This window comes from Protopterus annectens, chromosome 1.part1, assembly GCF_019279795.1.
Source record: "Protopterus annectens isolate FY-2018-M chromosome 1.part1, PAN1.0, whole genome shotgun sequence".
NCBI classification, from domain to species: Eukaryota; Metazoa; Chordata; order Ceratodontiformes; family Protopteridae; genus Protopterus; species Protopterus annectens.
The window spans coordinates 468,956,387-468,978,481 of NC_056726.1; the positions used below are offsets into that span (position 1 = coordinate 468,956,387).

Genomic DNA, 22,095 nt, shown 5'->3' on the forward strand with positions numbered 1-22,095 from the left:
GAAACCTCACTGTTCTCTCCAATGAAGACACATTCTGGAAATGGTCTCAGAGAAAGAGAAACCCCCAGAGGGGGAATCAGAAGTTGAGCTCTCCTCTTGAGTCTGAATCAGAAATCTAAAGAGAAAACCCAGTATCTGTCCATTCATCCTCCTGTCCAGATTCGGAATCTTTAATCTCTTCAGGAAAGGAAGTATACCTCTTCCTTTTACTAGAAACTACCTTACAAGAATTAAACCCTGAGCCAGACCCAGAAAACTAATCTTCTCCAAGGAAATTTGAGAGGACCTCAACAGCTGCATAGGACATTGCTAACCCCTGGTTCACAATGGCTAAAGGTGCTACACAAGAGGGATTTGTAGTAAAAGATGAGGGTCTGAGATACAACAAATGGCCCCAGCACAATCATCACCTGGGGATGAGACAAATTGCTAGCCTGCTGTGGTGGCAAACGCAGTTTGCTTAACTCTTCTTTTTGTGGCTGGAAGGAGGACTGACCATAGGACCGACAGCTTGTTCTTTGGTCAAGCTGAAAATGGTGCCTCTTCCACAGGGAAATAAGCAGCAAATGTTGGTAAAAATAAAAAGTCATTATTTTCACAAACACAGTAAAAGCACTTTAAAACACTATGCCAGTACCACAAAATAAAATAAACATTTTTTTTCCACAGTAAAAATGGTTTTCAGTTACTCTAAACAATTTTTAAACTGCCAGGAAAAAAGCACTTATATTTAAAAGTACAGTCTCATGACAGCCCATTAAAACACAAACTCCTAGCTTTAAAATATATTTCTTAAAAAGGAAAGTATCAATACCAAGCACAATTATTAAACGGAAGTTATTTTCTCCAAAGGTAACTTATATGCACAGCAAAGAAACAGTAAGCCGACCCCAAAAAGCCTCTGAGCATCATGATCTTTGGCGGCAATAAGCTCTGAAGGGTTTGGTGACTGACAGTTTGGATGTGTAGAAGGTGCCCTGAAGCTTTTGAGGTTGGTTGACTGTTATATCCTTAGCAGGATATGAGTTGTACAGCTACGGCTACTGCAGCAGTGATCAATATGATGAAAACCTAAATGTTAAACCGAGGTCTCATCTACTTGAGTTGGCGGTAGCTCATCTGGATGTAAAAGATCTCACTGCACCTAACGAAAAGTGTTGGGGATCCTTTATTTATATACATATTTACATAAATATATTCATGTTTACAAATTTATACAATCATTTAAAGTCATCTTTATTTTCATATTTTAAACATCAAACTTGCCATATACTTTTTTTTTTATATACATCGACTATCGACCCCTACTCCTTCTTCCATAACCAAAATCTAATGTTTTTAACATTAATGGCAGTTTCCAATGTTCATTAAATATAAATTTCATTAATTCTTTCATTCTATAATACCTATGCTACATAAAACATTGCTTGTCTAAGTCCTTTCAACTTTTTGTTTATATTCTCATAACATTCATATTCAACAATATCCATATTTATATCCTTATAATTCTTGACATTTTCAAAAAAAATTCTACACATAATTTATTCCACAGTTTTTTTTAACTCTCTCACATTTTAGAGAAACACATTCTGTTCTTTCTTCTTCCCTACAATAAAAACATTATTTCATTTTTCTTTTTGTAAGGCATTTGCTTTTACAGGCAATTTTTTTATTCTCCATCTCTATAAAAATCTTGACATTCAACATAATGTCTACACAATTTCTTTCTTTCTTTAATTGTTTTAATCTTAACTTCCGGAATATTTTCCCATGGATTAATACAATAATAATTCCTCACAATATTTTTATACTGTATTTTCTATCTTCTTTCACTTCACCAATCTTTATTTTCCACATTATCTTTTGTTGATAATTCTCAATTTCTGCGTTAAAACATTCTTTTGTTACTTCTTATTCTTTCCAAGAATTCCTTATACTTTTATTTAAATACATTTGTCACTAATTTCTCATTTTTTTCATTAAATCATTCAATACCTTAAGCAAATTCAAAGATGCAGTGTAAACTATTGAATTTATCATACCTAATTATCCTCTCTTATTCATGTATAATGCACCCATTTTAACAGAATTTAATCTTGATCCCCATACAAAGGAAAAGAATATTTTTAATAAAAGTTTTTCATACATTCTAGGAATCACAATGCTGGATAAATATGCCATCTTACCTATTAACAATGAATAAATCAATTTCACTTTTTTCTTATAAGCTAATCTGTCTGTTTTCCATAATATAAAATATATTTTACTTCCTTTATTATTTTATCCCATCTTATTGCCTTCTTTATCAAAATTTATCAATGGAACAGATTACTCTACAAAGCAAATTGTATACCTGTTATTTTTATTACATCGCCCATTCCTTTACTTATTTCTTATAGGTTCACAGCAGATTAGTAGGCTAACAGCTCAACAGTCCTTACAAGCCTAGCCGATATAACCTGGTTTTACCCAATACATAGCACCTAGGGACAAGAGGATGGCATGGATTTGTGCCTGTACATTGAGTATCTTACAGACTACCCCTGTCTATAAGGGATATAGGCACTACCCAAGGTGTGAAGTTGTGATTTCATATCCATTGATACAAACTACATTTGAAGGGGCCAGAGAAGAGCTCTGCTCAATGTGAATAGGAAACCTGTTCCAAAGATGGGGCAATCTCTGAGACACATCTGTCTCTCCAGCATGTTTTGTTCGAGTCAATGACTAAATTTAGATCCCTAGATCGAGTGCCTCATGCCGTTTGACCTGCAGATGTGTAGCGGCTCCATTAGGGCTGGATTTGTGAGTGCCTTATAGGTCAGGCATAGTATACCCTTAAACACTCAGTCGGAGAAACAGTAAAGAGATTGGGCTTTTAGTCTATTTGCATGGAACATGTTTGCAACTTGTATTTCCTTTGTCAGAAACCTCTGAGGTCACTCCAGCTACTGTAAGTGCCTAATCAAGTATAGTAAAGTCCCTATTATCCAGAACTCAAGCAACTGGTACTCCCAAGCAACCGGCATTTCTGACTGGCTCGTATACCGACATATGAGCCAATCAAACATTGCAAAGCAGAGCCATTTCTACTCAATGTGAAACTGCCCGCTGTTCTACATTAAATAGAAGTGGCTCCACTTTGCAATATTTGATTGGCTTGTATGCCGGTATATGAGCCAATCAAAAATGGCAAAGCACAGCCTCTTCTGTTCAATGCGGAGGAGCCTGCAACGGTCGGCCACCATCTGAAATTTGCCGTTTCCCCCACTGTAGTGCAATCTCGGACTTGATGTATTTAGTTGGGGGGGGCTAGGTGTTAAGTTTAATGATTTTGTTCTCAGTCTCTAGGATGGCCTACTGTTGGTTTGCCCTAGGAAAAATTTAGCTGAAAAGTCCATTTGCTGATTAGGAGCTTCGATTAATAGGTGTTCGGTGAAGAGGTATTCGTTGATGTGGGATATGACAAAGTGATACAGACCCTCAGAAATATACCCCTTTTTGTTCTATTTTCCTTTCTTGCCCCCCCCCGATGCATCCTTATTGTTGCAAATCAAATTCCAGTCCCCACCTATAAGTAATATTCCCTGCTGAAAGTGGATTATTTCTCCCAAAAAATATTTAAGCTCCAAAACAGCAATTTTATGTGGAAATGCAGTCCTCATCCTTTATCAGTTGCCCCTTACTACTACAAATCTCCCATTATTACATATATATTTTTTTCTTCTATCACTACCGGAGTACCTCTGGCAATTAATATAAGTACTCTTCTCTTCCTTTGTCCCTGATATTCGGCAGAATATCCATCCTGAAATCCATTCTTTTTCAAATTCACATGCTCAGTTCTTTCCAAACATGTCTCCTGTAACACTGCTATTTGCACTCTGTATTTCTTAATGTAATTAAGCAATCTTTACTTTTTGTCTGTACCAGTGAGACCATTCACATGCTAAAATAATATGGAAAGAATTGCCATTATGGTAAAAGTAATTATTCCCACCTATTATATGTAGCAGCTTTTTTTAATGTCAAATTCCAGCTTTTGTGATGCATGCGTCCATTAATGCTTGGCAGCTTAATCCTTTATACAGTTTTTTTTCTTATCGACCTCAAAAACTGTGTCACATTTTACAAGATTTTTTGTTTTAAAAAAGCCCTTGCACAACACCCCCATAACCTGTTAACAATACAAACAAATAACTATGTACATCTTCAAATAACAAAGTTTAACCCTTTTAATAGGAACATTTGTCAATCATTTCTTTTTTTCTTCTCTCTTTTAGCCATTATAGACATGAACACTTTATAATCATGGTTTAGTATTGAAGTTAGCAGCTGGATCTGATGGATCATAGGATCTCTACCGCTCTCTTTCCAAATGTGTCGCCTGTAACATTGCTATTTGCACTCTCCTGTAACTATACATTTGCCAAATAGATAACTGCTAACACATGCAGATCTTAACCTGAAATTGAGGTTATGCATGTGAATTATGAATGTTATTGCTTGTGTTTCTACTTACACTAACCGGCATCTGTACTTTTTTATATTTACTGCCCTCCTCACACGTGAAAACTACTTGCATACCCATCAGAAATCATTAACTTCTAGCCTTGAAGAAACCAGTGTTTTGTCTTTTTTGCCCTATTATCAGCCTATCTCAATGAAAATGTAAGAGAAAAAAGAAAAATGTAGTCCTCTGCTGCAGCCTGATAGACAAGCTGAAAGATTTTTTGTTAAAAGAAAATTATTCATTGTATTTGGTGTTTCCATATTTACTTGTATGCACTTAAAATTTATTAGATTAAGCCGATGGTCGCAATACAGACATTTATCTATGCAAAAGAAACAGTAAACATATCAGTTCTACATATAGTATGATCTGTGTGGTTGCTGAGGAATTGTTATCCCAAAGCGGCCATTTGACAAATGTGTACAACCTAAAAAGTGATAACTAAAACAGACCTCTGTCTTGCTCTGGGTGTCAAAGACACTTCTGATAACTCTCAGGACAATAGTTAAGACACGTGGCCCTATCCAACTATTCTAAGGCTTCTTCTGCCCTAGGCATGGGTAAGCATCTGACTTTATGACATGTTTTGCTTCTTACAATCTACACAGTATCTGGTACTCTCATCTTTCTATGGCGCCATCGCTACAGGTGAGGCCCTAAGGACAGATAAATTGCTGAACTACTCCAATCCAACAATTACTGCAGTTCCTCCAGCATGGTTTACTTGACTTAGTCTAGCACCCTATAAGAAGCCTGTCTGATTGGCTGTTGAGTCTCTGTGACCACATGAAGCACCACTAGCTTGGTAAACCACGGCTTAGCAGTTAAGTGTCCCCAAACTTATGAAGCACTGCTTGGATTTCTGGAACTTGGGAAGAAAGCTGTTGTGAAAGCACTGTATCACCCACTGAGGTGTCAGACTGAGCCAGATCCTTCCTGTAACTCCCATTAAATATTGATTGCCAACATCTTTTTATCATGGTAGGGCATCATCATGCTAGGATGGTTCAGTTTGTGTTACTGCCTCTTTTCTAACAACTCTATGACATAATTAACAGTACTTACCTTTCTTCCAATCCTGAAAGGACTCTACCATGCCTCTTGCTTTACTGAAAAAAGCAACTGCAGGTTATGTACAACGTTTTCCCCCTGTACATCTTTGCTGCAGTTTACAGATAAAATGACTGCAGTTTTTACATTTCACACTGTGCAGCCGTTTCTGTCACTGGCTGCAGATGATATGTGGGAAACTTATCTAACCAAATCAGAAAGTGAACTCACCTACATTTCTTTATCATGTCTTCAACCACATTTCCTGTTAGACCAGGTGTAAAAACATTTACTTTCCCCTGTGTATTAGATCACTACAAGATGCTGTACTATTGCCTCCCATGTCCCAAGAGCATTACATCTTGAAGCCTATTCTACATTTAAAATGCAAGACACTAAATAAATTAAAAGTTCTGCACTCGTCAAATAAATACATAGGACTGGATTCATGCATTTTACCTTCACTAGAAATCTCTCTCCATGGATTTGGTGGATACATGAATGCTGCATTCTGAATTTGATCATTAATTTCTTCATCTTCATTAAATGGGAACGTGCCACTGAGGCTGACATATATAATGACCCCTACTGACCACATATCAAGGGACCGGTTGTAACCTTTACTCCTGAGGACCTCTGGTGCCAAGTAGGCTGGAGTGCCTACTACAGAACGCCTGAAAGATTTTTCACCAATGATACGAGCAAATCCAAAATCACACAGTTTAACCTGAAAAAGAAAATAAACATTTAAGTTACATGACAGAAAGTAGGGAAGATGATGCACATAAGCTGAAGTGCCTCCCCCTCCCATGTGGATAACAACTGTGCTCATTTTAGCTACAAATGCATTATTTTTACATTATTAACCAATGTCTGAATGAAAAGATCAAGTTATTTTACAAGAAAGATCTAGGACTATAAACATATTAAATAACTTGCTCAAACCTTCTCCGCATGCAAAAAGGAGCAATTGAAATTTAACCTATGCCTGTAAGCTTTGCAGCCCAACAACTCACCTGAGGGAAAGGATCCGCAGAGGCCAGCAGAACATTTTCTGGCTTAAGGTCACAGTGTACAATGTTCTTAAAATGTAAATGTCTCAGAGCCACTAGAATCTAGACAGAAAAAAAATTAAATTCAGTTAAAGCTAAATGAATATATACCACACATGAAAATTTCATGATGTTAATGAAGCTGGAAATTGATGGTGTAATGATGAATGTTGTTAGTGCATACGCTCCGCAAATTGGGTGTGCGATGGATGAGAAAGAAAACTTTGGAGTGAGTTGGATGAAGTGGTGGTGAGTGTACCCAAGGGCGAGAGACTGGTGATTGGAGCTGACTTCAGTGGGCATGTTGGTGAAGGGAACAGAGGGGATGAGGAAGTAATGGGCATGTATGGTGTTAAGGAGAGGAATGCAGAAGGTCAGATGGTAGTGGATTTTGCGAAAAGGATGGACATGGCTGTGGTGAATACGTATTTTAAGAAGAGGGAGGAGCATAGGCTGATGTACAAGAGTGAAGGAAGATGCACACAGGTGGATTATATCCTATGCAGGAGGGCCAGTCTGAAGGAGATTGGAGACTGTAAAGTGGTGACAGGGGAAAGTGTAGTTAGGCAGCATAGAATGGTGGTCTGTAGGATGATGTTGATGATCAAGAACAGGAGGACAAGTGTGAGAGCAGTGACAAGGATCAAATGGTGGAAGTTGAAAAAGGGTGATTGTGAGCTGGAGTTCAGGGAAGAGTTAAAACAGGCACTGGGGGGCAGTGAAGAGTTACTGAATAGCAGGGTAACTACAGCAGAGATGGCAAGGGAGACAGCTAGAAAGGTGCTTGGTATGACATCTGGACAGAGGAAGGAGGACAAGGAGACCTGGTGGTGGAATGAGGAAGTACAGGAGAGTATACAGAGGAAGAGGCTGGCGAAGAACTGGGCTTGTCAGAGAGATGAAGAAAGTAGACAGGAGTATAAGGAGATGAGGAGCATGGCGAAGAGAGAGGTGGTGAAGGATAAGGCATATGGAGAGTTGTATGAAAGGTTGAACACCAAAGAGAGAGAAAAGGACCTGTACCGACTGGCTAGACAGAGGGACCGAGCTGGGAAAGATGTGCAGCAGGTAAGGGTGATAAAGGATAGTGAGGGAAACGTACTCGCAAGCGAGGAGAGTGTGTTTCGCAGATTGAAAGAGTACTTTGAGGGGCTGATGAATGAAGAGAATGAGAGGGACAGAAGGTTGGATGATGAGGGGATAGTTAATCAGGAAGTGTAACAGATTAGCAAAGAGGAAGTAAGGATACCTATGAAGAGGATGAAGAATGGAAAGGCTGTTGGTCCAGATGACATACCAGTGGAAGCATGGAGGTGCTTAGGAGAAATGGCAGTGGGGTTCTTAACCAGATTGTTTAATGAAATCTTGGAAAGTCAAAGGATGCCTGAGGAGTGGAGAAAAAGTGTTTTGGCACCTATTCTTAAGAATAAGGGTGATGTGCAGAGTTGTAGTAACTATAGAGGGATAAAACTAATCAGTCACAGCTTGAAGTTATGGGAAAGAGTAGTGGAAGCTAGGTTAAGAAGGGAGGTGGTGATTAGCTATCAGCAGTATGGTTTCATGCCGGGAAAGAACACTGCAGATACGATGTTTGCTCTGAGACTGTTGATGGAGAAATATAGAGAAGGTCAGAAGGAGTTGCATTGTGTCTTTGTGGACTTGGAGAAAGCATATGACAGGATGCCTACAGAGGAGTTGTGGTATTGTATGAGGAAGTCAGGAGTGACAGAGAAGTATGTAAGAGTGGTACAGGATATGTACGAGGGGTAGTGTGACAGTGGTGAAGTCTGCAGTGGGAGTGACAGATCTGTTTAAGGTGGAGGTGGGATTACATCAAGGATCAGCTTTGAGCCCTTTCTTATTTGCAATGGTGATGGACAGGTTGACAGATGAGATCAGATGGGAGGCCCCATGGACTATGATATTTGCAGATGACATTGTGATCTGTAGTGAGAGTAGGGATCAGGTTGAGGAGACCCTGTAGAGGTGTAGATATGCTATAGAGAGGAGAGGAATGAAGGTCAGCAGGACTAAGACAGAATATGTGTGTAAATGAGAGGAAGGATAGAGGAATGGTGAGGATGCAGGGAGTAGAGTTGGTGAAGGTGGATGAGTTTAAGTACTTGGGATCAACAGTTCAGAGTAATGGTGAGTGTGGAAGAGAGGTGAAGAAAAGAGTACAGGCAGTGTGGAATGGATGGAGAAGAGTGTCAGGAGTGATTTGTGACAGATGGGTACCAGTAACAGTGAAAGGGAAGGTCTACAAGAGGGTAGTGAGACCAGCTATGTTGTATGGATGGAGATGGTAGCATTGACAAAAAGGCAGGAGTCAGAGCTGGAAGTGGCAGAGTTAAAGATGTTAAGATTTGCACTGGATGTGACAAGGATGGACAGGATTAGGAATCAGTATATTAGAGGATCAGCTCAGGTTGGACTGTTTGGAGACAAAGTAAGAGAAGCAAATTTGTGTTGGTTTGGACATGTGCTGAGGAGGGATGATGGGTATATTGGGAAAAGGATGTTAAGGATGGAGCTGCCAGGTAGGAGGAAAAGAGGAAGGCCTAAGATAAGGTTTATGGATGTGGTGAGAGAGGACATGCAGGGGGTTGGTGTGTCTGAGCAATATACAGAGGACAGGAAGAAATGGAAACAGATGATCCACTGTGGCGACCCCTAACGGGAACAGCCGAAAAGGAAGAAGAAGACAACATGAAAATTTTAAGTGCAAATACAATAAAAAAATTGTAACATATAAACTAAATTCAGTGTTTAATAAAAGAAGGCATACAACTTGGTAATATAGTCATATTTAAAGAACTAATCTCACACGCGCACACGCGCGCACACACACACACACACACACACACACACACACACACACACACACACACACACACACACCTTTCAGATGTAGTAGTATTTCTTACAATTTTAAACGCCTATTTTCATCCTGAAGCAGAAATATGCCTTGCTCCTACAGCGCAAACAAACTGAAGGAGGGATAGATATAAAAATACCTACAACCAAATAAGACTCACCCATACTTGCACTCTGTAAGTAAAGCACTTTTTCTGCATAATTTAAGTTAATTCAGCAGTTTGGATTACAGTATTATTTTCTTTTTGTTGGGGACAGGGCTTGCTGTCCATGCACAAACTGTGAATAATTTAGTGAAGAGTCAGAAAGCAGCGTTTTTAATTACCTTCCTCAAAAAGTACATCCATCCAGTAAGGACCGCAGCCTGTTACTTAGATAAGCTGAAGAAGGGGCAAAGTTTCAACACTCAGCACTACACTGGTGATCAGCAACACAGATTCGGATAAGGCAAGTGTTCTCGTCATTAAAAGAATTTTTTTTTACCTGTGCAATTTTCATTTGTTTGGCAGTTTTACTGCTAGGTAAGCTTCAGTGCGATTTGCTGGCTGCCATGTTCTGTGAAGTTTTTTTTTTTTTTTATCTCTGTTATTTTTTGTGTTGTTTACTGTTGGCACTAAATCATACTAAGGCTTAGGCATCAATAAAACTGCCAAACGCAAATGGGAAAAACAAGAGTACAGTCTGCAGCAGTGCTGATGAGAAGTGAAAGAAGAATGCAAACATCTGGCAGCAGGCAGTAAAACACATATTTCAAACAAAGCCACATCAACCCATATCTGACTGCAAGCACTCAAAATAAACTAATTTGGGAGTTCCATGATGGTGTCAGTAGTATTAGCAGATAAAAACAGAGCAAATTTCAGCAAACTACTGTAAATTGTTAACAGAAACGGCCAGCTATAAAGTCTGTGATGTCCAGAAGGTCAACAAGAAAAAGAAACGTGAAGTAGAAAGGACAGAACTCATGAAAAAAAAAAACTGAGGCTTGAAAGCAGTGTGGTGGAACACAACTGGGAAAATTCAGATGGTAATGGCAGCAGAAGGAGAAAACTTCAATCAACATTAAGAGAAAGACTGAGCAAATGCTTAGTGAGATTTTCAAGATAAGTGGGTCCCTTTTGGAATAAACTGAGATCAAAAGCAGATGGCTGGAAATAAAAAATGTGCTAACCAGGGATCCATGGAAAAATAGTACATTTGCAAACTGCTGAAAAGGAGATGAAAGCAATATGATGAAAGAGCAATTAAATATGATCAAATGGTACAGAAACGGACTGAAATCAAGGATAGGTCATAACAGACTAAGGTTCATCGCAGTTGTAGGACGACTGTAAAACATTATGAGAAAATGCCTTAGTACATGGACTGGAATGTCCACTGATATTACAACTGAGAGAGCACAGAGTAAATACTCCCAATGTAAGACTAAGTAGCCAAGACATGTACTGATTAAACTGCAGTTATGTCACATTAAAGGAGGAAATTACTTCTATTTTGTGGAGGAAGGCAATTTTAAAGACTGGAGACTCAGTGGTTTATGTGGATAATGACCTTTCATTACCAACGAGAAGTAACAGAAATGCTTTTCTTTCCTCCACAAGAAATGAAATTTTATTTCAAGTTAAAGTATCCTTATTTACTTTGAGTCTCTTATCCAAATGGATTAAATACCTGCAGAGATCCTCAACAGGCATGAAATGAACTGCTAAAGAGGAAACAATGGCTGGAAGCAGGAGACGAGCACAAGTAGCCAGTCAATATGTGTAGAAAATCCAGTAAGGGACACTTCAAGGAAAAGATTTCCTGCAAAGCCCTTTCCTGTTTTCTAAAAGAAAATTATGGATAAAACAAATGAGATGAAACAAAGTGGAAGACTCCACAAAAAGCAATCCACCGGGCGCACGGGATAACAATTTATATGGCAAGTAATGTAATAGTTTTAAAATGCGTCCTGCATTCTTAATGACACTTTAATCAGTAAGCACTACACAGAAAATAACTACTTGATTAGTATAAAAGTAGTACAAGTATTGTATGTCAAAAATGGACTTAAAAATGAAAGTTTATATTTAACTGAATGGGGGTCTATACTACACACTGTCTGATAAAAGTCCCCGATTTCAAATTGTGTACTGTTTTTTTATTGCTTTTTCTTCTAATAAAGGTACTACGGCAGTGCAGAGGGGACAGGGGAGAACTGAATGATGAATGAAAAAGGAAATTATTATGTGGTGGAAACCAATAAACAAATGATATACAAAATTAGTTCTGATTATGCATGTGCTAAAACTAAGAATCTATGCAAAATTAATGAGATAAACATGTTGACTGAAAAGAGGCTAGACAGCAAGATTCACAAAAAAAATGAATCGGAAACACTAACAGAGAAATTTGTTGAATGAAGGTGGTTGCATAGCATAACTGAAATGTCAGCTATGGCCACTGGAGAGGATTTTAAAATCAATGATATTGGCAACTACCACACTTCATTTGCTTGTCATATTTGTTTAGACAGGCATGTCTTTGGTGCTCTTAGTAGATAATTTATCTTCCTTGATTAGTCAGCTAGTCTACAAGAGGGTTGAGCTGTCATGCATGGATATTAAGGCATGGCCTTTTAAACACAGCTAAACCAGATGACATATTTACTGGATATTTAGGAATACAAGACTAGAGGGGCAGCTTTAGAAGTTAAATACTGCAAGAAATAAACAAACAGACCAGTGATTTTATAACGGCTATTATTCTGTCCAAAAGATTTTGAATGATAGAAACATTGTAACGAGCTTTACTCAGCTGTTTGACCATGCTATCAGCTACACAGCGTTACAAAACATAAGTATATAGTTAAAATGTTGCTTATTTCTTGGGAGGGACATGTCTGTTTGTTTAAAAAAGAGATCAGGTTCATTTCAGATATCATCCGCTCCCTTTTTTCCCCATTTTCAAAACTGAGTTTTGCTGTCACATTAATTGTCGCTCTCTCTCTCTCTCAGTTCAATGCCACACACCTACATTCTTCAATGGTCATGCCTGATTTTCCCAGGTCTTCTTTCACAAACTTCATTCATCTCTTTTATAGATGCCCTAATTTCATATTGCTTTCTTCCTGTCTTTCCCCAATTTTCTTCACCAGACTGTCTTCTGCCTTTTTGCAAGTATGCCCAAACCACCATAATCTGTTCTTTCTGACCTTCTCTGCAACTGCAGCCACTTTGGTTTCCACTCTGATGTTCACCTTTCTTCATCTGTCTCAGTGTGCATCTCCATCATTTCTAGCTTCCTTGACTGCGCTGTCTTCACTGCCCAGGCTTCTGTCCCATGCAGTACTACTAGTCACAACATTTTTTATACCTTATTTTCAGCTTCTTTGGCATTATTCTGTCACACACTACCCAACACTCTGTGCCAGTTGTCTGCAATCCCTCTGATTCCATCTTTGACCTCCTCAGTCAGACTTCCCTTCTCTTCAGCCACCCCTCTCAGATACCCAAAACTATTAACACGTTCCACTATTTTCCCTTCATCTCAATTTTTAGCCTTTTCTGATTTCCCCCATTTGCTGCCATGACAACTCCCTTGTCTGTACTCGATTTCATCTCATGTGTCTTCAGTTTTGCATTCCATTCCTTTACTTGCTGAAGTTCTTGTTCAGAGTCTGCTTGCAAAGCATCATTATCTGCATACAGCAGCTTTGTTGCTCTGTCCCCTCCAACCTGTTTGCTAATACAGTTCATCACCAGCATGAACAGCAGTGGGCTCAAATCTGAACCCTAATGCATACCCACTGCAACTGGGAGCCCCTCTGAGTCTCAACACTGTTTATACTTGTGTCAATGGGTTCTTGTACATAGCTTGCATATTCTACAAATGTTTCTGGGATCTTGAATCAAAGGACTGCCCCAAATCAGCTTTCCTTGAGACCTTCTCAAATGCTTTCTCCAAGTCTAGGAATACGCAAGCTGGACACTTTCCTCAGCTCTAGCTTCTTCTCAATAATCTCTCTGCAAACATTGGGTCAGTTGTGCTGTAGCTTGACCTGAATCTAAACTGCTCATTCTCCCCCCTTAGTTTCGGTTATGCTTATTCATTTGTCAGTCACCATCTTCAGCACTTTCATACAGTGTGACAAAAGTTTGATACTGCTATACTGCCCACAGTTGTGAATGTCTCCTTTGTTATCCTACATTGGCCCTAGAATGCTTACTCTCCAGTCATCTGGGATATGCCTTTCTCTCCATATAGCTATGCAAAGCCTATGGAACCATTTCCCCTTAACTTACTCAGCAAATGGATCATATCAGCTCAAACTTACACAATCCTGATTAGGGTTACCACCTGTCCCTCTGCGAGGGACAGTCCCACTTTGGGCAGTTTTGTCCTGAGGAAAAAAAAATCTAAAAATTGGGAAATGTCCTGAGATTTTAAGGCAAAAAATATTTACTAATTTTCTTTAACAGTTGCTTAAAACAGTTATTTTGTATCTGAAACACCTAACTATTATATGAAATAGCATAAGCAACTCATATGCTACAAGAATAAGCTTTTATTTGGACAAAAACAGTGAAGTTCTGTCCTTTGCACTCTCAGTGGCTAAGTCTGTCCTGCAAAATTGCACGTTTCTACAAAAAATGTCCCACTTTGGGCATTTGAAAAGGTGGCAACCCTAATCCTGATACTTTTCTTGACTTCATTTTCCTTACTACTGTTCTTACTTCTAAGGGTGGGCTCACCTTCCTCTTTCATCATAGGGTATCCCTGGGGCCGAACAGCTTTGGTGGATTTTGAAACAATACTGCAGAAATATCTATCAAGGGACACAGAAATTGATAAAAACTAAGAATGAACAGTTTATAAAAGACAGATAAAGGATAGAAGTGAAGAAGAATAACATAACATTTTTACTATGGCACAATTTGATTTATTGGTTTGGAATACAAATGGGCTTATTGATCAGAAAAAAAAAAACAAGACAAGGCAATGGTCTATACTTACAACAGTGATACACAAGTAATAATGTTACAGGAAATACACCAGATTTATAGAAAGCATGAACCCGTTGTAAAGAAAACTGGCAAAATAGACTTCTTTGCTGGAATAGGATAGCAAAAGAAAGGGATTACAACATTAATTAAAAGGGTACAGGAATAAAAGACTGAGGAGCAAATAAAAGGACAAAAGTAAAGATTTATAGATGTGAGAGCATTGTTGGCACGATGTAAGAATTACACTGGCTGCACACTATATTTCAACAAAAGTAGTAAGGTAGGATATAAAGCCATTATGGGTAACAATTACAGCCTTTCATCAAGGACGTATGGTAGTAGCAGGAGACTGGAACACCAAAGGGAAAAAAGTAAGATGTCTCTGAAGGACCAAAATACCACAGAATAGTGGCTGAGGGTAGATACTTAGAGAACTACACACATGCACTTGAGCTTACTGATGTAATGAAAACAAGGCAAAAAGTAGTAAAATATACACATTTTCAGCAAACTATGGCTCCTGGCAAAGATTAGACAAGATGTTATATATAAAAATGCAACACTGTCTGAACCATGAGAACATACCCGGTGACAGTGTCAGACAATGCAGCTATATAAATTAAAGTTTTCTAAGGTAAAGTATACTCAGAGAAACACTGGCATTTTCCATCATCCCTTTTAAAAAGGAAACCATTTAACGATTGGATAGCTCAAACATTAACTAAAATGTTATCGGATTTGAACCAAAGACTTTACAATGAACTGGAATAATTGTAAACTGAAAATAAGAAATGTGATCACAATGAAACCAAATGAAATATGGAATAACAGGCATATTTATATTGCTTAAAAGTAAAGGAATTACAGATGCAAAAAATAAGTGGAACATAACAGGCTGAAGAGAATTTGCAAAAAGCTAGTATGTCTATACTAGACAATTTAGAAAATATGAAAAGAATATAGTGCAATGGCTTTAAAACAATTATTTTTGATAATAATCCCAGAGCAAACAAATTAATGGCTCAACGTTTATGGCAACAGAAGTTTGTAAAGATAATGACTAAAATTAGGAATTATGAGAATGACAAGGTAGAAGTGGACCCAAGAAAAATAAATGTAATGTGAATCATTTCAGTATACTATATAAACAAAATGTAGAGATTAAGAGTAACACAAAGGAAATGTTACAATATTGCAAATAAATGCAATTTCCTCAATTAATAGAATCAGAAAGATGGTATTAACATCACATAAAGGAAACAAATCAAAGATGCAGTGAGAAACCAGAATATGGAAAAACCCCATTAGTGATGGACTTCCAAAAGAAATGTAGAAAAAAGAAGGGAGATAATAAAAGTACGACTAGTAGTTTAGCTCTCGCTCTCTCTCTATATATCTATCTCTCTATATATATATATATATATATATATATATATATATATCTATATATATATATATATATATATATATATATATGTATGTACATATACACACACACACACACACACACACATATATCTATATATTTTTTTGTTTGTTTGTTTTTGGATGGGAATGTGCCTTTGTCTTGGAAAAAAGGCAAGACTGGTAATTATACCAAAGGAGGGGAATCATGATTACAAAATGTTTATGACAATTATGGCAAAATGATAAATATATTGCTGAAACTAATAGACATGGATTTACAGAAGGTATGCAAACATTTGACAATTTTAACAGGACCCTTACAATTCAAAAGGATGCACAGGACAATGTTTTAAAAGCTGGTCAGTATTGTTTCAACATTTCTTAACACTGTTGGCATTTAGGGACTGAAGCTTAGGGATTCCTACTTAAGTCGTCAAAAACAGTCTGCAAACTATCACTCTATGTCATTTTAACTTTGGCATCAGGAGATATCCAGGGTCAGTTTTGGCCAAGACATGCTCCTTACTCAGAGTGCCATGTTACTAAAAGTGCAGAGAAACATGGAAGAGGAATCCTACTCATTGCAGTGGAAGCCTTAATAATGGTGTCTAGTTAACTCATTTCAGTACATGGATGTGTCACATTTTTTTGCACGTCACAGAAGCAGCATTACCAGAACACCTCACTAATTTTGTTGCATCTCCAAACAAAGACAGTCAAGTCATCAATGTGCATCATTTTGACTGACAAAGCCACACTACTCAGAGTAGTTGTAAAAACTCTGCATATAGTACTCTAATTGGCAGCTGTTTTAATTACCCTAGTACTAACAGGCAATCAACTTTATGAAACCAGAGTGTCAATCTGATGGGTGACTTGAATAAATTTATCCACTGATACTTTTTAATCAATGCGAAGGTCATCCACAATGATGAGTTATATTTCCAGAATGTCTTGAAAGCCACTGAAGTGTCTCTTCAGGCACTGACTCAGCCTTTCCTACACGGATAAACAGGTAAGCTACACTGCTGCTTGTCCCTCTCTAACATAGATGACAAGGAGGTGGGGTAGTTCATTTGGATACTTTATTATACAGAAACACATCGGGAAGGATAGCAGCATCATAAAATATAAACAAACTGATTAACAGACAGACCTAACATACATGTATGCTTTTATCTCAACAGCTTACTACAAAATAGCAGTCAGGCTTGCACGTGCTCAGTATTTGTATACTTGTGCAAGCCCTTTGATAGCTTCTTAAAGGTACCTACACACACACACTGATCTATATCCTCCCTCTTAAAAAGATTTCCCTTAGCAGAAAATAACATTGAAGTTAGACATGTATTACCATAGACATTAGAAACAAACACAGTGTTCATGTTCAAGTTGCTGTGCATCAATAACATGGTCTGGAGACGTGACAGGATCTCGTAATATGATATGGACTGGGTTTAGCAACAGGCACAGTCTTCGATGAACAACTCATATCAGGAACTTCTGGATTTATCACAGGAATGGGAATATTTTCTGGAACTTCCTCTGCAACTGGAACACTGGACAACTCAGATAGAGAGTCTTTCTCACAGGCTATGTGCTGTGGTATAGGCTTGGACACTGGCATCAAATGTTTCTGATTCCACCTAAACTCTACTCCTTGTGATTCCACAACATACAATCTCAGTTCTGGGCAAATATTCTTCACGACTCCAAACCAATCATAATCTTTAGACGTTTGCATCCTTACCATTTCTCCTTCTCGTAATGGATTAAGCAGTTTGCTGGTCTTATTATAGTAAGACTTTTGGGTTAAAAGCTTCTTCAACAGACTGGTTTTCACTGACCTGTTATTAACACATGGAACCCCAACAATTGACTACTGATTGGTAACGTGGTTCTGGTTTGTCTCAACAGAAGTCAATGGGCAGGTGAACCAAGATGTTTATCACCAGGAATATTTCTGAGATTCAGGAAAACATCACTACTGTCTTGTTTTGATTTCTCTAGTAACTGTTTTGCACTTTGAACTGCACGTTCTGCCAAACCATTTGACTGCAGATCCTCTGGGCTACTCATGACATGAGTAAAGTCATATTCTTCAGCAAATCTTTTGAACTGTTGGCTTGTAAACTGCGTGCCATTGTCAGAAATAACTTTGTGCGGACTACCATGGACTGCAAAATGACGCTTCATCTTGGCAATGACAGTACTGGACAATAGGTTAGGAAGTAGGTCAATCTTGAACCAATTACAATAACAGTCTAACACCAAATAATGTTAACCATTCCATTTGAAAATTTCAGCAGCTACTGTCGACCAAGGTAGTTCAAGAATCTGGTTTAGCTGAAATGGTTCTTTCTGTTGATGTGGCTTATTACTATTACACACAGAACAAGATGAAAGTATTCTTTCAATGTCTTGCGACATAAAGGCCAAAATACTAGCCCTCTTGTCCTTTTGGTAGAGTTGGTTCCTGGGTGATCACGATGCAAGATAGTAATGTACTCTTATTGCAAGGACTTTGGAACAATTACTTTCAGACCTTTCATAATGATACCACTGTCAAACAAAATCTCACCTCTGTATGGAAAATAAGGTTGCACTTCTTTTGAGGTAAACTAGATTGCTTTGATGGCCATCCTTGATTGATAAAGTGGTTGAGCCTCTGTAAAACAGAATCTGTGGCTGTATGATCTCTCAGCTCATCACCACATATGGAAGAAAAATTTCTCACTTCCATGACTTGAAAATCAAGGTTCTCATTCTCATGCTGTTCTGTGGTACTTCTGGGTCATCTGGATAAAGTATCAGCAAGATAAAGAAGTTTGCCTTTCTTGTAGACAAGAGTGAAATTATACTTCTGTAATTTCAACACCATACGTTGCAATCTGGCAGGGGTGTATGCATATGCTTTCTCAAGATGGTGACTAGAGTTTGGTGTTCTGTTTCAATCTGGATAGGTCTAGCAAACATAAACATAGAGCTTTGAACACGCAAACACAATTGCTAAATGCTCTTTCTCGATCTGAGCATACTGCATTTCAGTTCGGGTAAGAGTTCTTGATGCATAGGCAACAGGTTGACCTTCTTGTTGAATGATTGCACCTAGACCACATTTCGAAGCATCATCTGAAAGAGTAACTGGTTTGTGAACATCATAGTATCTGAAAGTTGGTGGACTGGCAATTCTCTGTTTCAGGACATCAAATGCTCTCTGGTGCTGTTCTAACCAAGACCAGGATACATCTTTATGTGTCGGCTCTTTAAGCGGTACTGAAAGTTGGCTTAAGTCTGAAATGAATTTGCCTAGATAGTTAACCATGCCAAGAAAACGTTGCAGGGCTTGAACATTGTCTGGAGCTGGCATCTCGAGAATGGCTGCTTGTTTAGAAGGGTCTGGTCGTAGGCCAGAACTGGCAAATAAATGATCAACATAAGTAAGCTCTTGTAGCCTGAATTTGCATTTCTGTGGACTGAGCTTAACATTCACTTTCCAGAACTTTTCTGAGGATTCTGTCATGCTCAGCTTCACCATTACCTCCTACTAGTATGTCATCTACTATACTAGCACAAGGATACTCAGAAAAAAATTGCTCCATTGCACATTGAAAGACATCACTTGCAGAATTTATTCTGAATGGCATTCTAAAAAATTTGTACATTCCAAACGGAGTACTGAAAGTAGTTAGCAATAAGGATTTCTTGTCAAGCTGAATTTGCCAAAAATAAACTCTTTGCATCTAACAGAAAAAAACAGTGGCAACTGGTTCATAGGTTGGTACTAGGCTATCAGCCCTAGGGCCTATACAAGCCTAGCCATAACAATTCCCTGGCTATTTCTTCCCACAATATTTAATTCCCTGGACCCCTGTCTAGTGACGTGATCCCCGGGGTGAATTTCCTATCTCCTATCCAATCGTCAAGGTTCCTTTTGAAGAGGGCCAAAGAGGGACTCTGCTTGACATGTATGGGTAGTCTATTCCAGAGTCTGGGGAGTCTCTGGGTCAGGAACCTATCCCTCCAGCATGTTTTATTCATTGTGATGACAAGGTTTAGATCCCTGGAGCATGTGGTTCTGAGGGATTGGGATCAGAGCTGCAACTTATTTGACTGTGTGCATTGGATGATGAGGCCTTTTTACTGCTTTGTTCAAATCTCGTGGATCAATACATATTCTGATGTCATCTGAGCTTTTCTTACGAGCAACCACCATGGAAGATACCCACTCAGTTGCTTCATTTACTGGACAAATCACACCTTGTCGCATAATTTTATCGGAATTGGCTTTGACTCTGTCCTGCATAGGTACTGCAACTTTCTGGGCTGGCCTGATAACTGGACTGACATCTGGGTCTAGCTTCATGGAGTACACAACTGGAAGCTTGTCTAGTTTGTCTTCAAAAAGATTAGCATAGGTAGAAAAAATATGCTGGGCAAAATTAGAGTAGTGGTCTTTTAAGCTAACCTGATGGACTTCCTTATTAAATGAAAGCAGTCCCATTTTTAAGCCATCTCTGGGCCCTAATGACTGGACGTGTCTCTTGACCACATAAAATAAGTTGCAACTTCTCACAGCAGAGTAACATGAAAGCACTACTGAGCCTTCAGTATGAATTTCTTCACCACCATAAGCAACAAGCTTTGCACACCTTGCCAAATCAAGCTTTTCACCAGCACATACTCTAGCAAATGTTTCTGCTGACATAACATTACACTTGGAACCTGTGTCAACTTTGAGCTCTATGGGTTTTGCATTTATCCGAACAGTACAAAATACTTCATTCTTTGCCCATAAATCTACTGCATTGACTGTTTCATGAAGCAGTGACACACCATCAACATAAAAAGTGGAGTCATGGCTTTCTAACTGATCAACTCGTTTCTTGAAATGTTCCTTTTCAATAAAAGAATGTGTGCCTTTTGATTTACAAAACCTATTGAAATGATTCCACTTATTGCATTTGTGACATTGCTGACCAAAAGCTAAACATTTTTCCCTTTTAAATTCTTGATTTCCACCACAATTACGTCAGTTGGCAATGAAACTAGGTTGGGGTCCATGCTTTGAGTTTGCTGACTCACTCTTATAGGTTCACAGGTTATCGGCCCTAGGTCCTATACAAGCCTAGCCATAACAATTTCCTGGCTATTTCTTCCCACAATATTTAGTTCCCTGGACCCCTGTCTAGCAGGGCGACTGACATGATCCCCGGGGTGAATTTCCTATCTCCCATCCAATCATCAAGGTTCCTTTTAAAGAGGGCCAAAGAGGCACTCTGCTTGACATGTATGGGCAGTCTATTCTAGAGTCTGGGGAGTCCCTGGGTCAGGAACCTATCCCTCCAGCATGTTTTGTTCATTGTGATGACAAGGTTTAGAATCCTGGAGCATGTGGTTCTGAGGGACTGGGATTTCTTTAAGTGTAGCGTGTCCAATACCTCTGGGTTTGACATGGCCATGTATGTTAAGCAGAGATCGCCTCTGAGTAGACGATATGCAACAGAGTATAGCTGGAGTTTTTTTAGACAGTCAGCATAGGGCATCTGCTTTAGGCCTGTGATTCTTTTAGTGAGGTATTTCTGTGGCCTTTCCAGTTGTTGCAGATGTCTTGAGAGGTACATATCAAACAGGGCATTGTATTCTTAAGCTTCACTGAGACTGCGAACTCTGAACTTGCTAGAAAGCTCTGGGCTTTACCAGTGGGTGCTGCAGGGGCTACAGTTGCTGCTATATGCTTGGGCCTGTTTCTTTTAATCACAAGCTGCATACTATCAACATGAGCTCTAGGAGTTACTGGAAGCATGCATCTCTCATTTGTAAGCATATTTGTGTGCTATTCTGGGAGCTCGTATATCTGACAAATCTCAATGGCCATATTCAAAGTTAAATCACTGTCACAAAGCAAAATGTTTCTCACAGCATCATCTTTAATACCATACACACATCTGTCTTTTATCATCTTATCCCTTAAATCACCAAATCTGCACGTTTTAGCTTTATTCCTCAAATCAATTATATATGCTGCAAAGGTTTCACCAGGCTTGTGATCCCTTGTATAAAATAAGTGCCTTTCCCTTGCAACATTTGTCTAGGGATTACATATTTATCTAAATTTACATTTTAAGCACTCAGGTTCCTCTCTTGACCAAGCCGGTACAACAATATGACGGTTTTACCCCTCTCCAGCAAAGACAGTGGGTACATACAC

The 22,095-nt window shown here is 38.6% G+C and overlaps 1 protein-coding gene across 2 annotated transcripts in view; it reads right to left on the minus strand.

Annotated features, from left to right (window-relative positions):
• The window catches only part of LOC122805884 (serine/threonine-protein kinase D3), a 2,410,388-nt gene that overhangs the window by 91,377 nt on the left and 2,296,916 nt on the right, over positions 1-22,095 (minus strand). For both annotated transcript variants that reach the window (XM_044076135.1, XM_044076141.1), the window contains exons 16-17: positions 6,580-6,678; positions 6,023-6,290 (exon numbers count right to left, since the gene is read on the minus strand). In XM_044076135.1, coding sequence (XP_043932070.1) covers positions 6,023-6,290; positions 6,580-6,678 — 367 coding nt within the window. The remainder of the gene's footprint in view (positions 1-6,022; positions 6,291-6,579; positions 6,679-22,095) is intronic.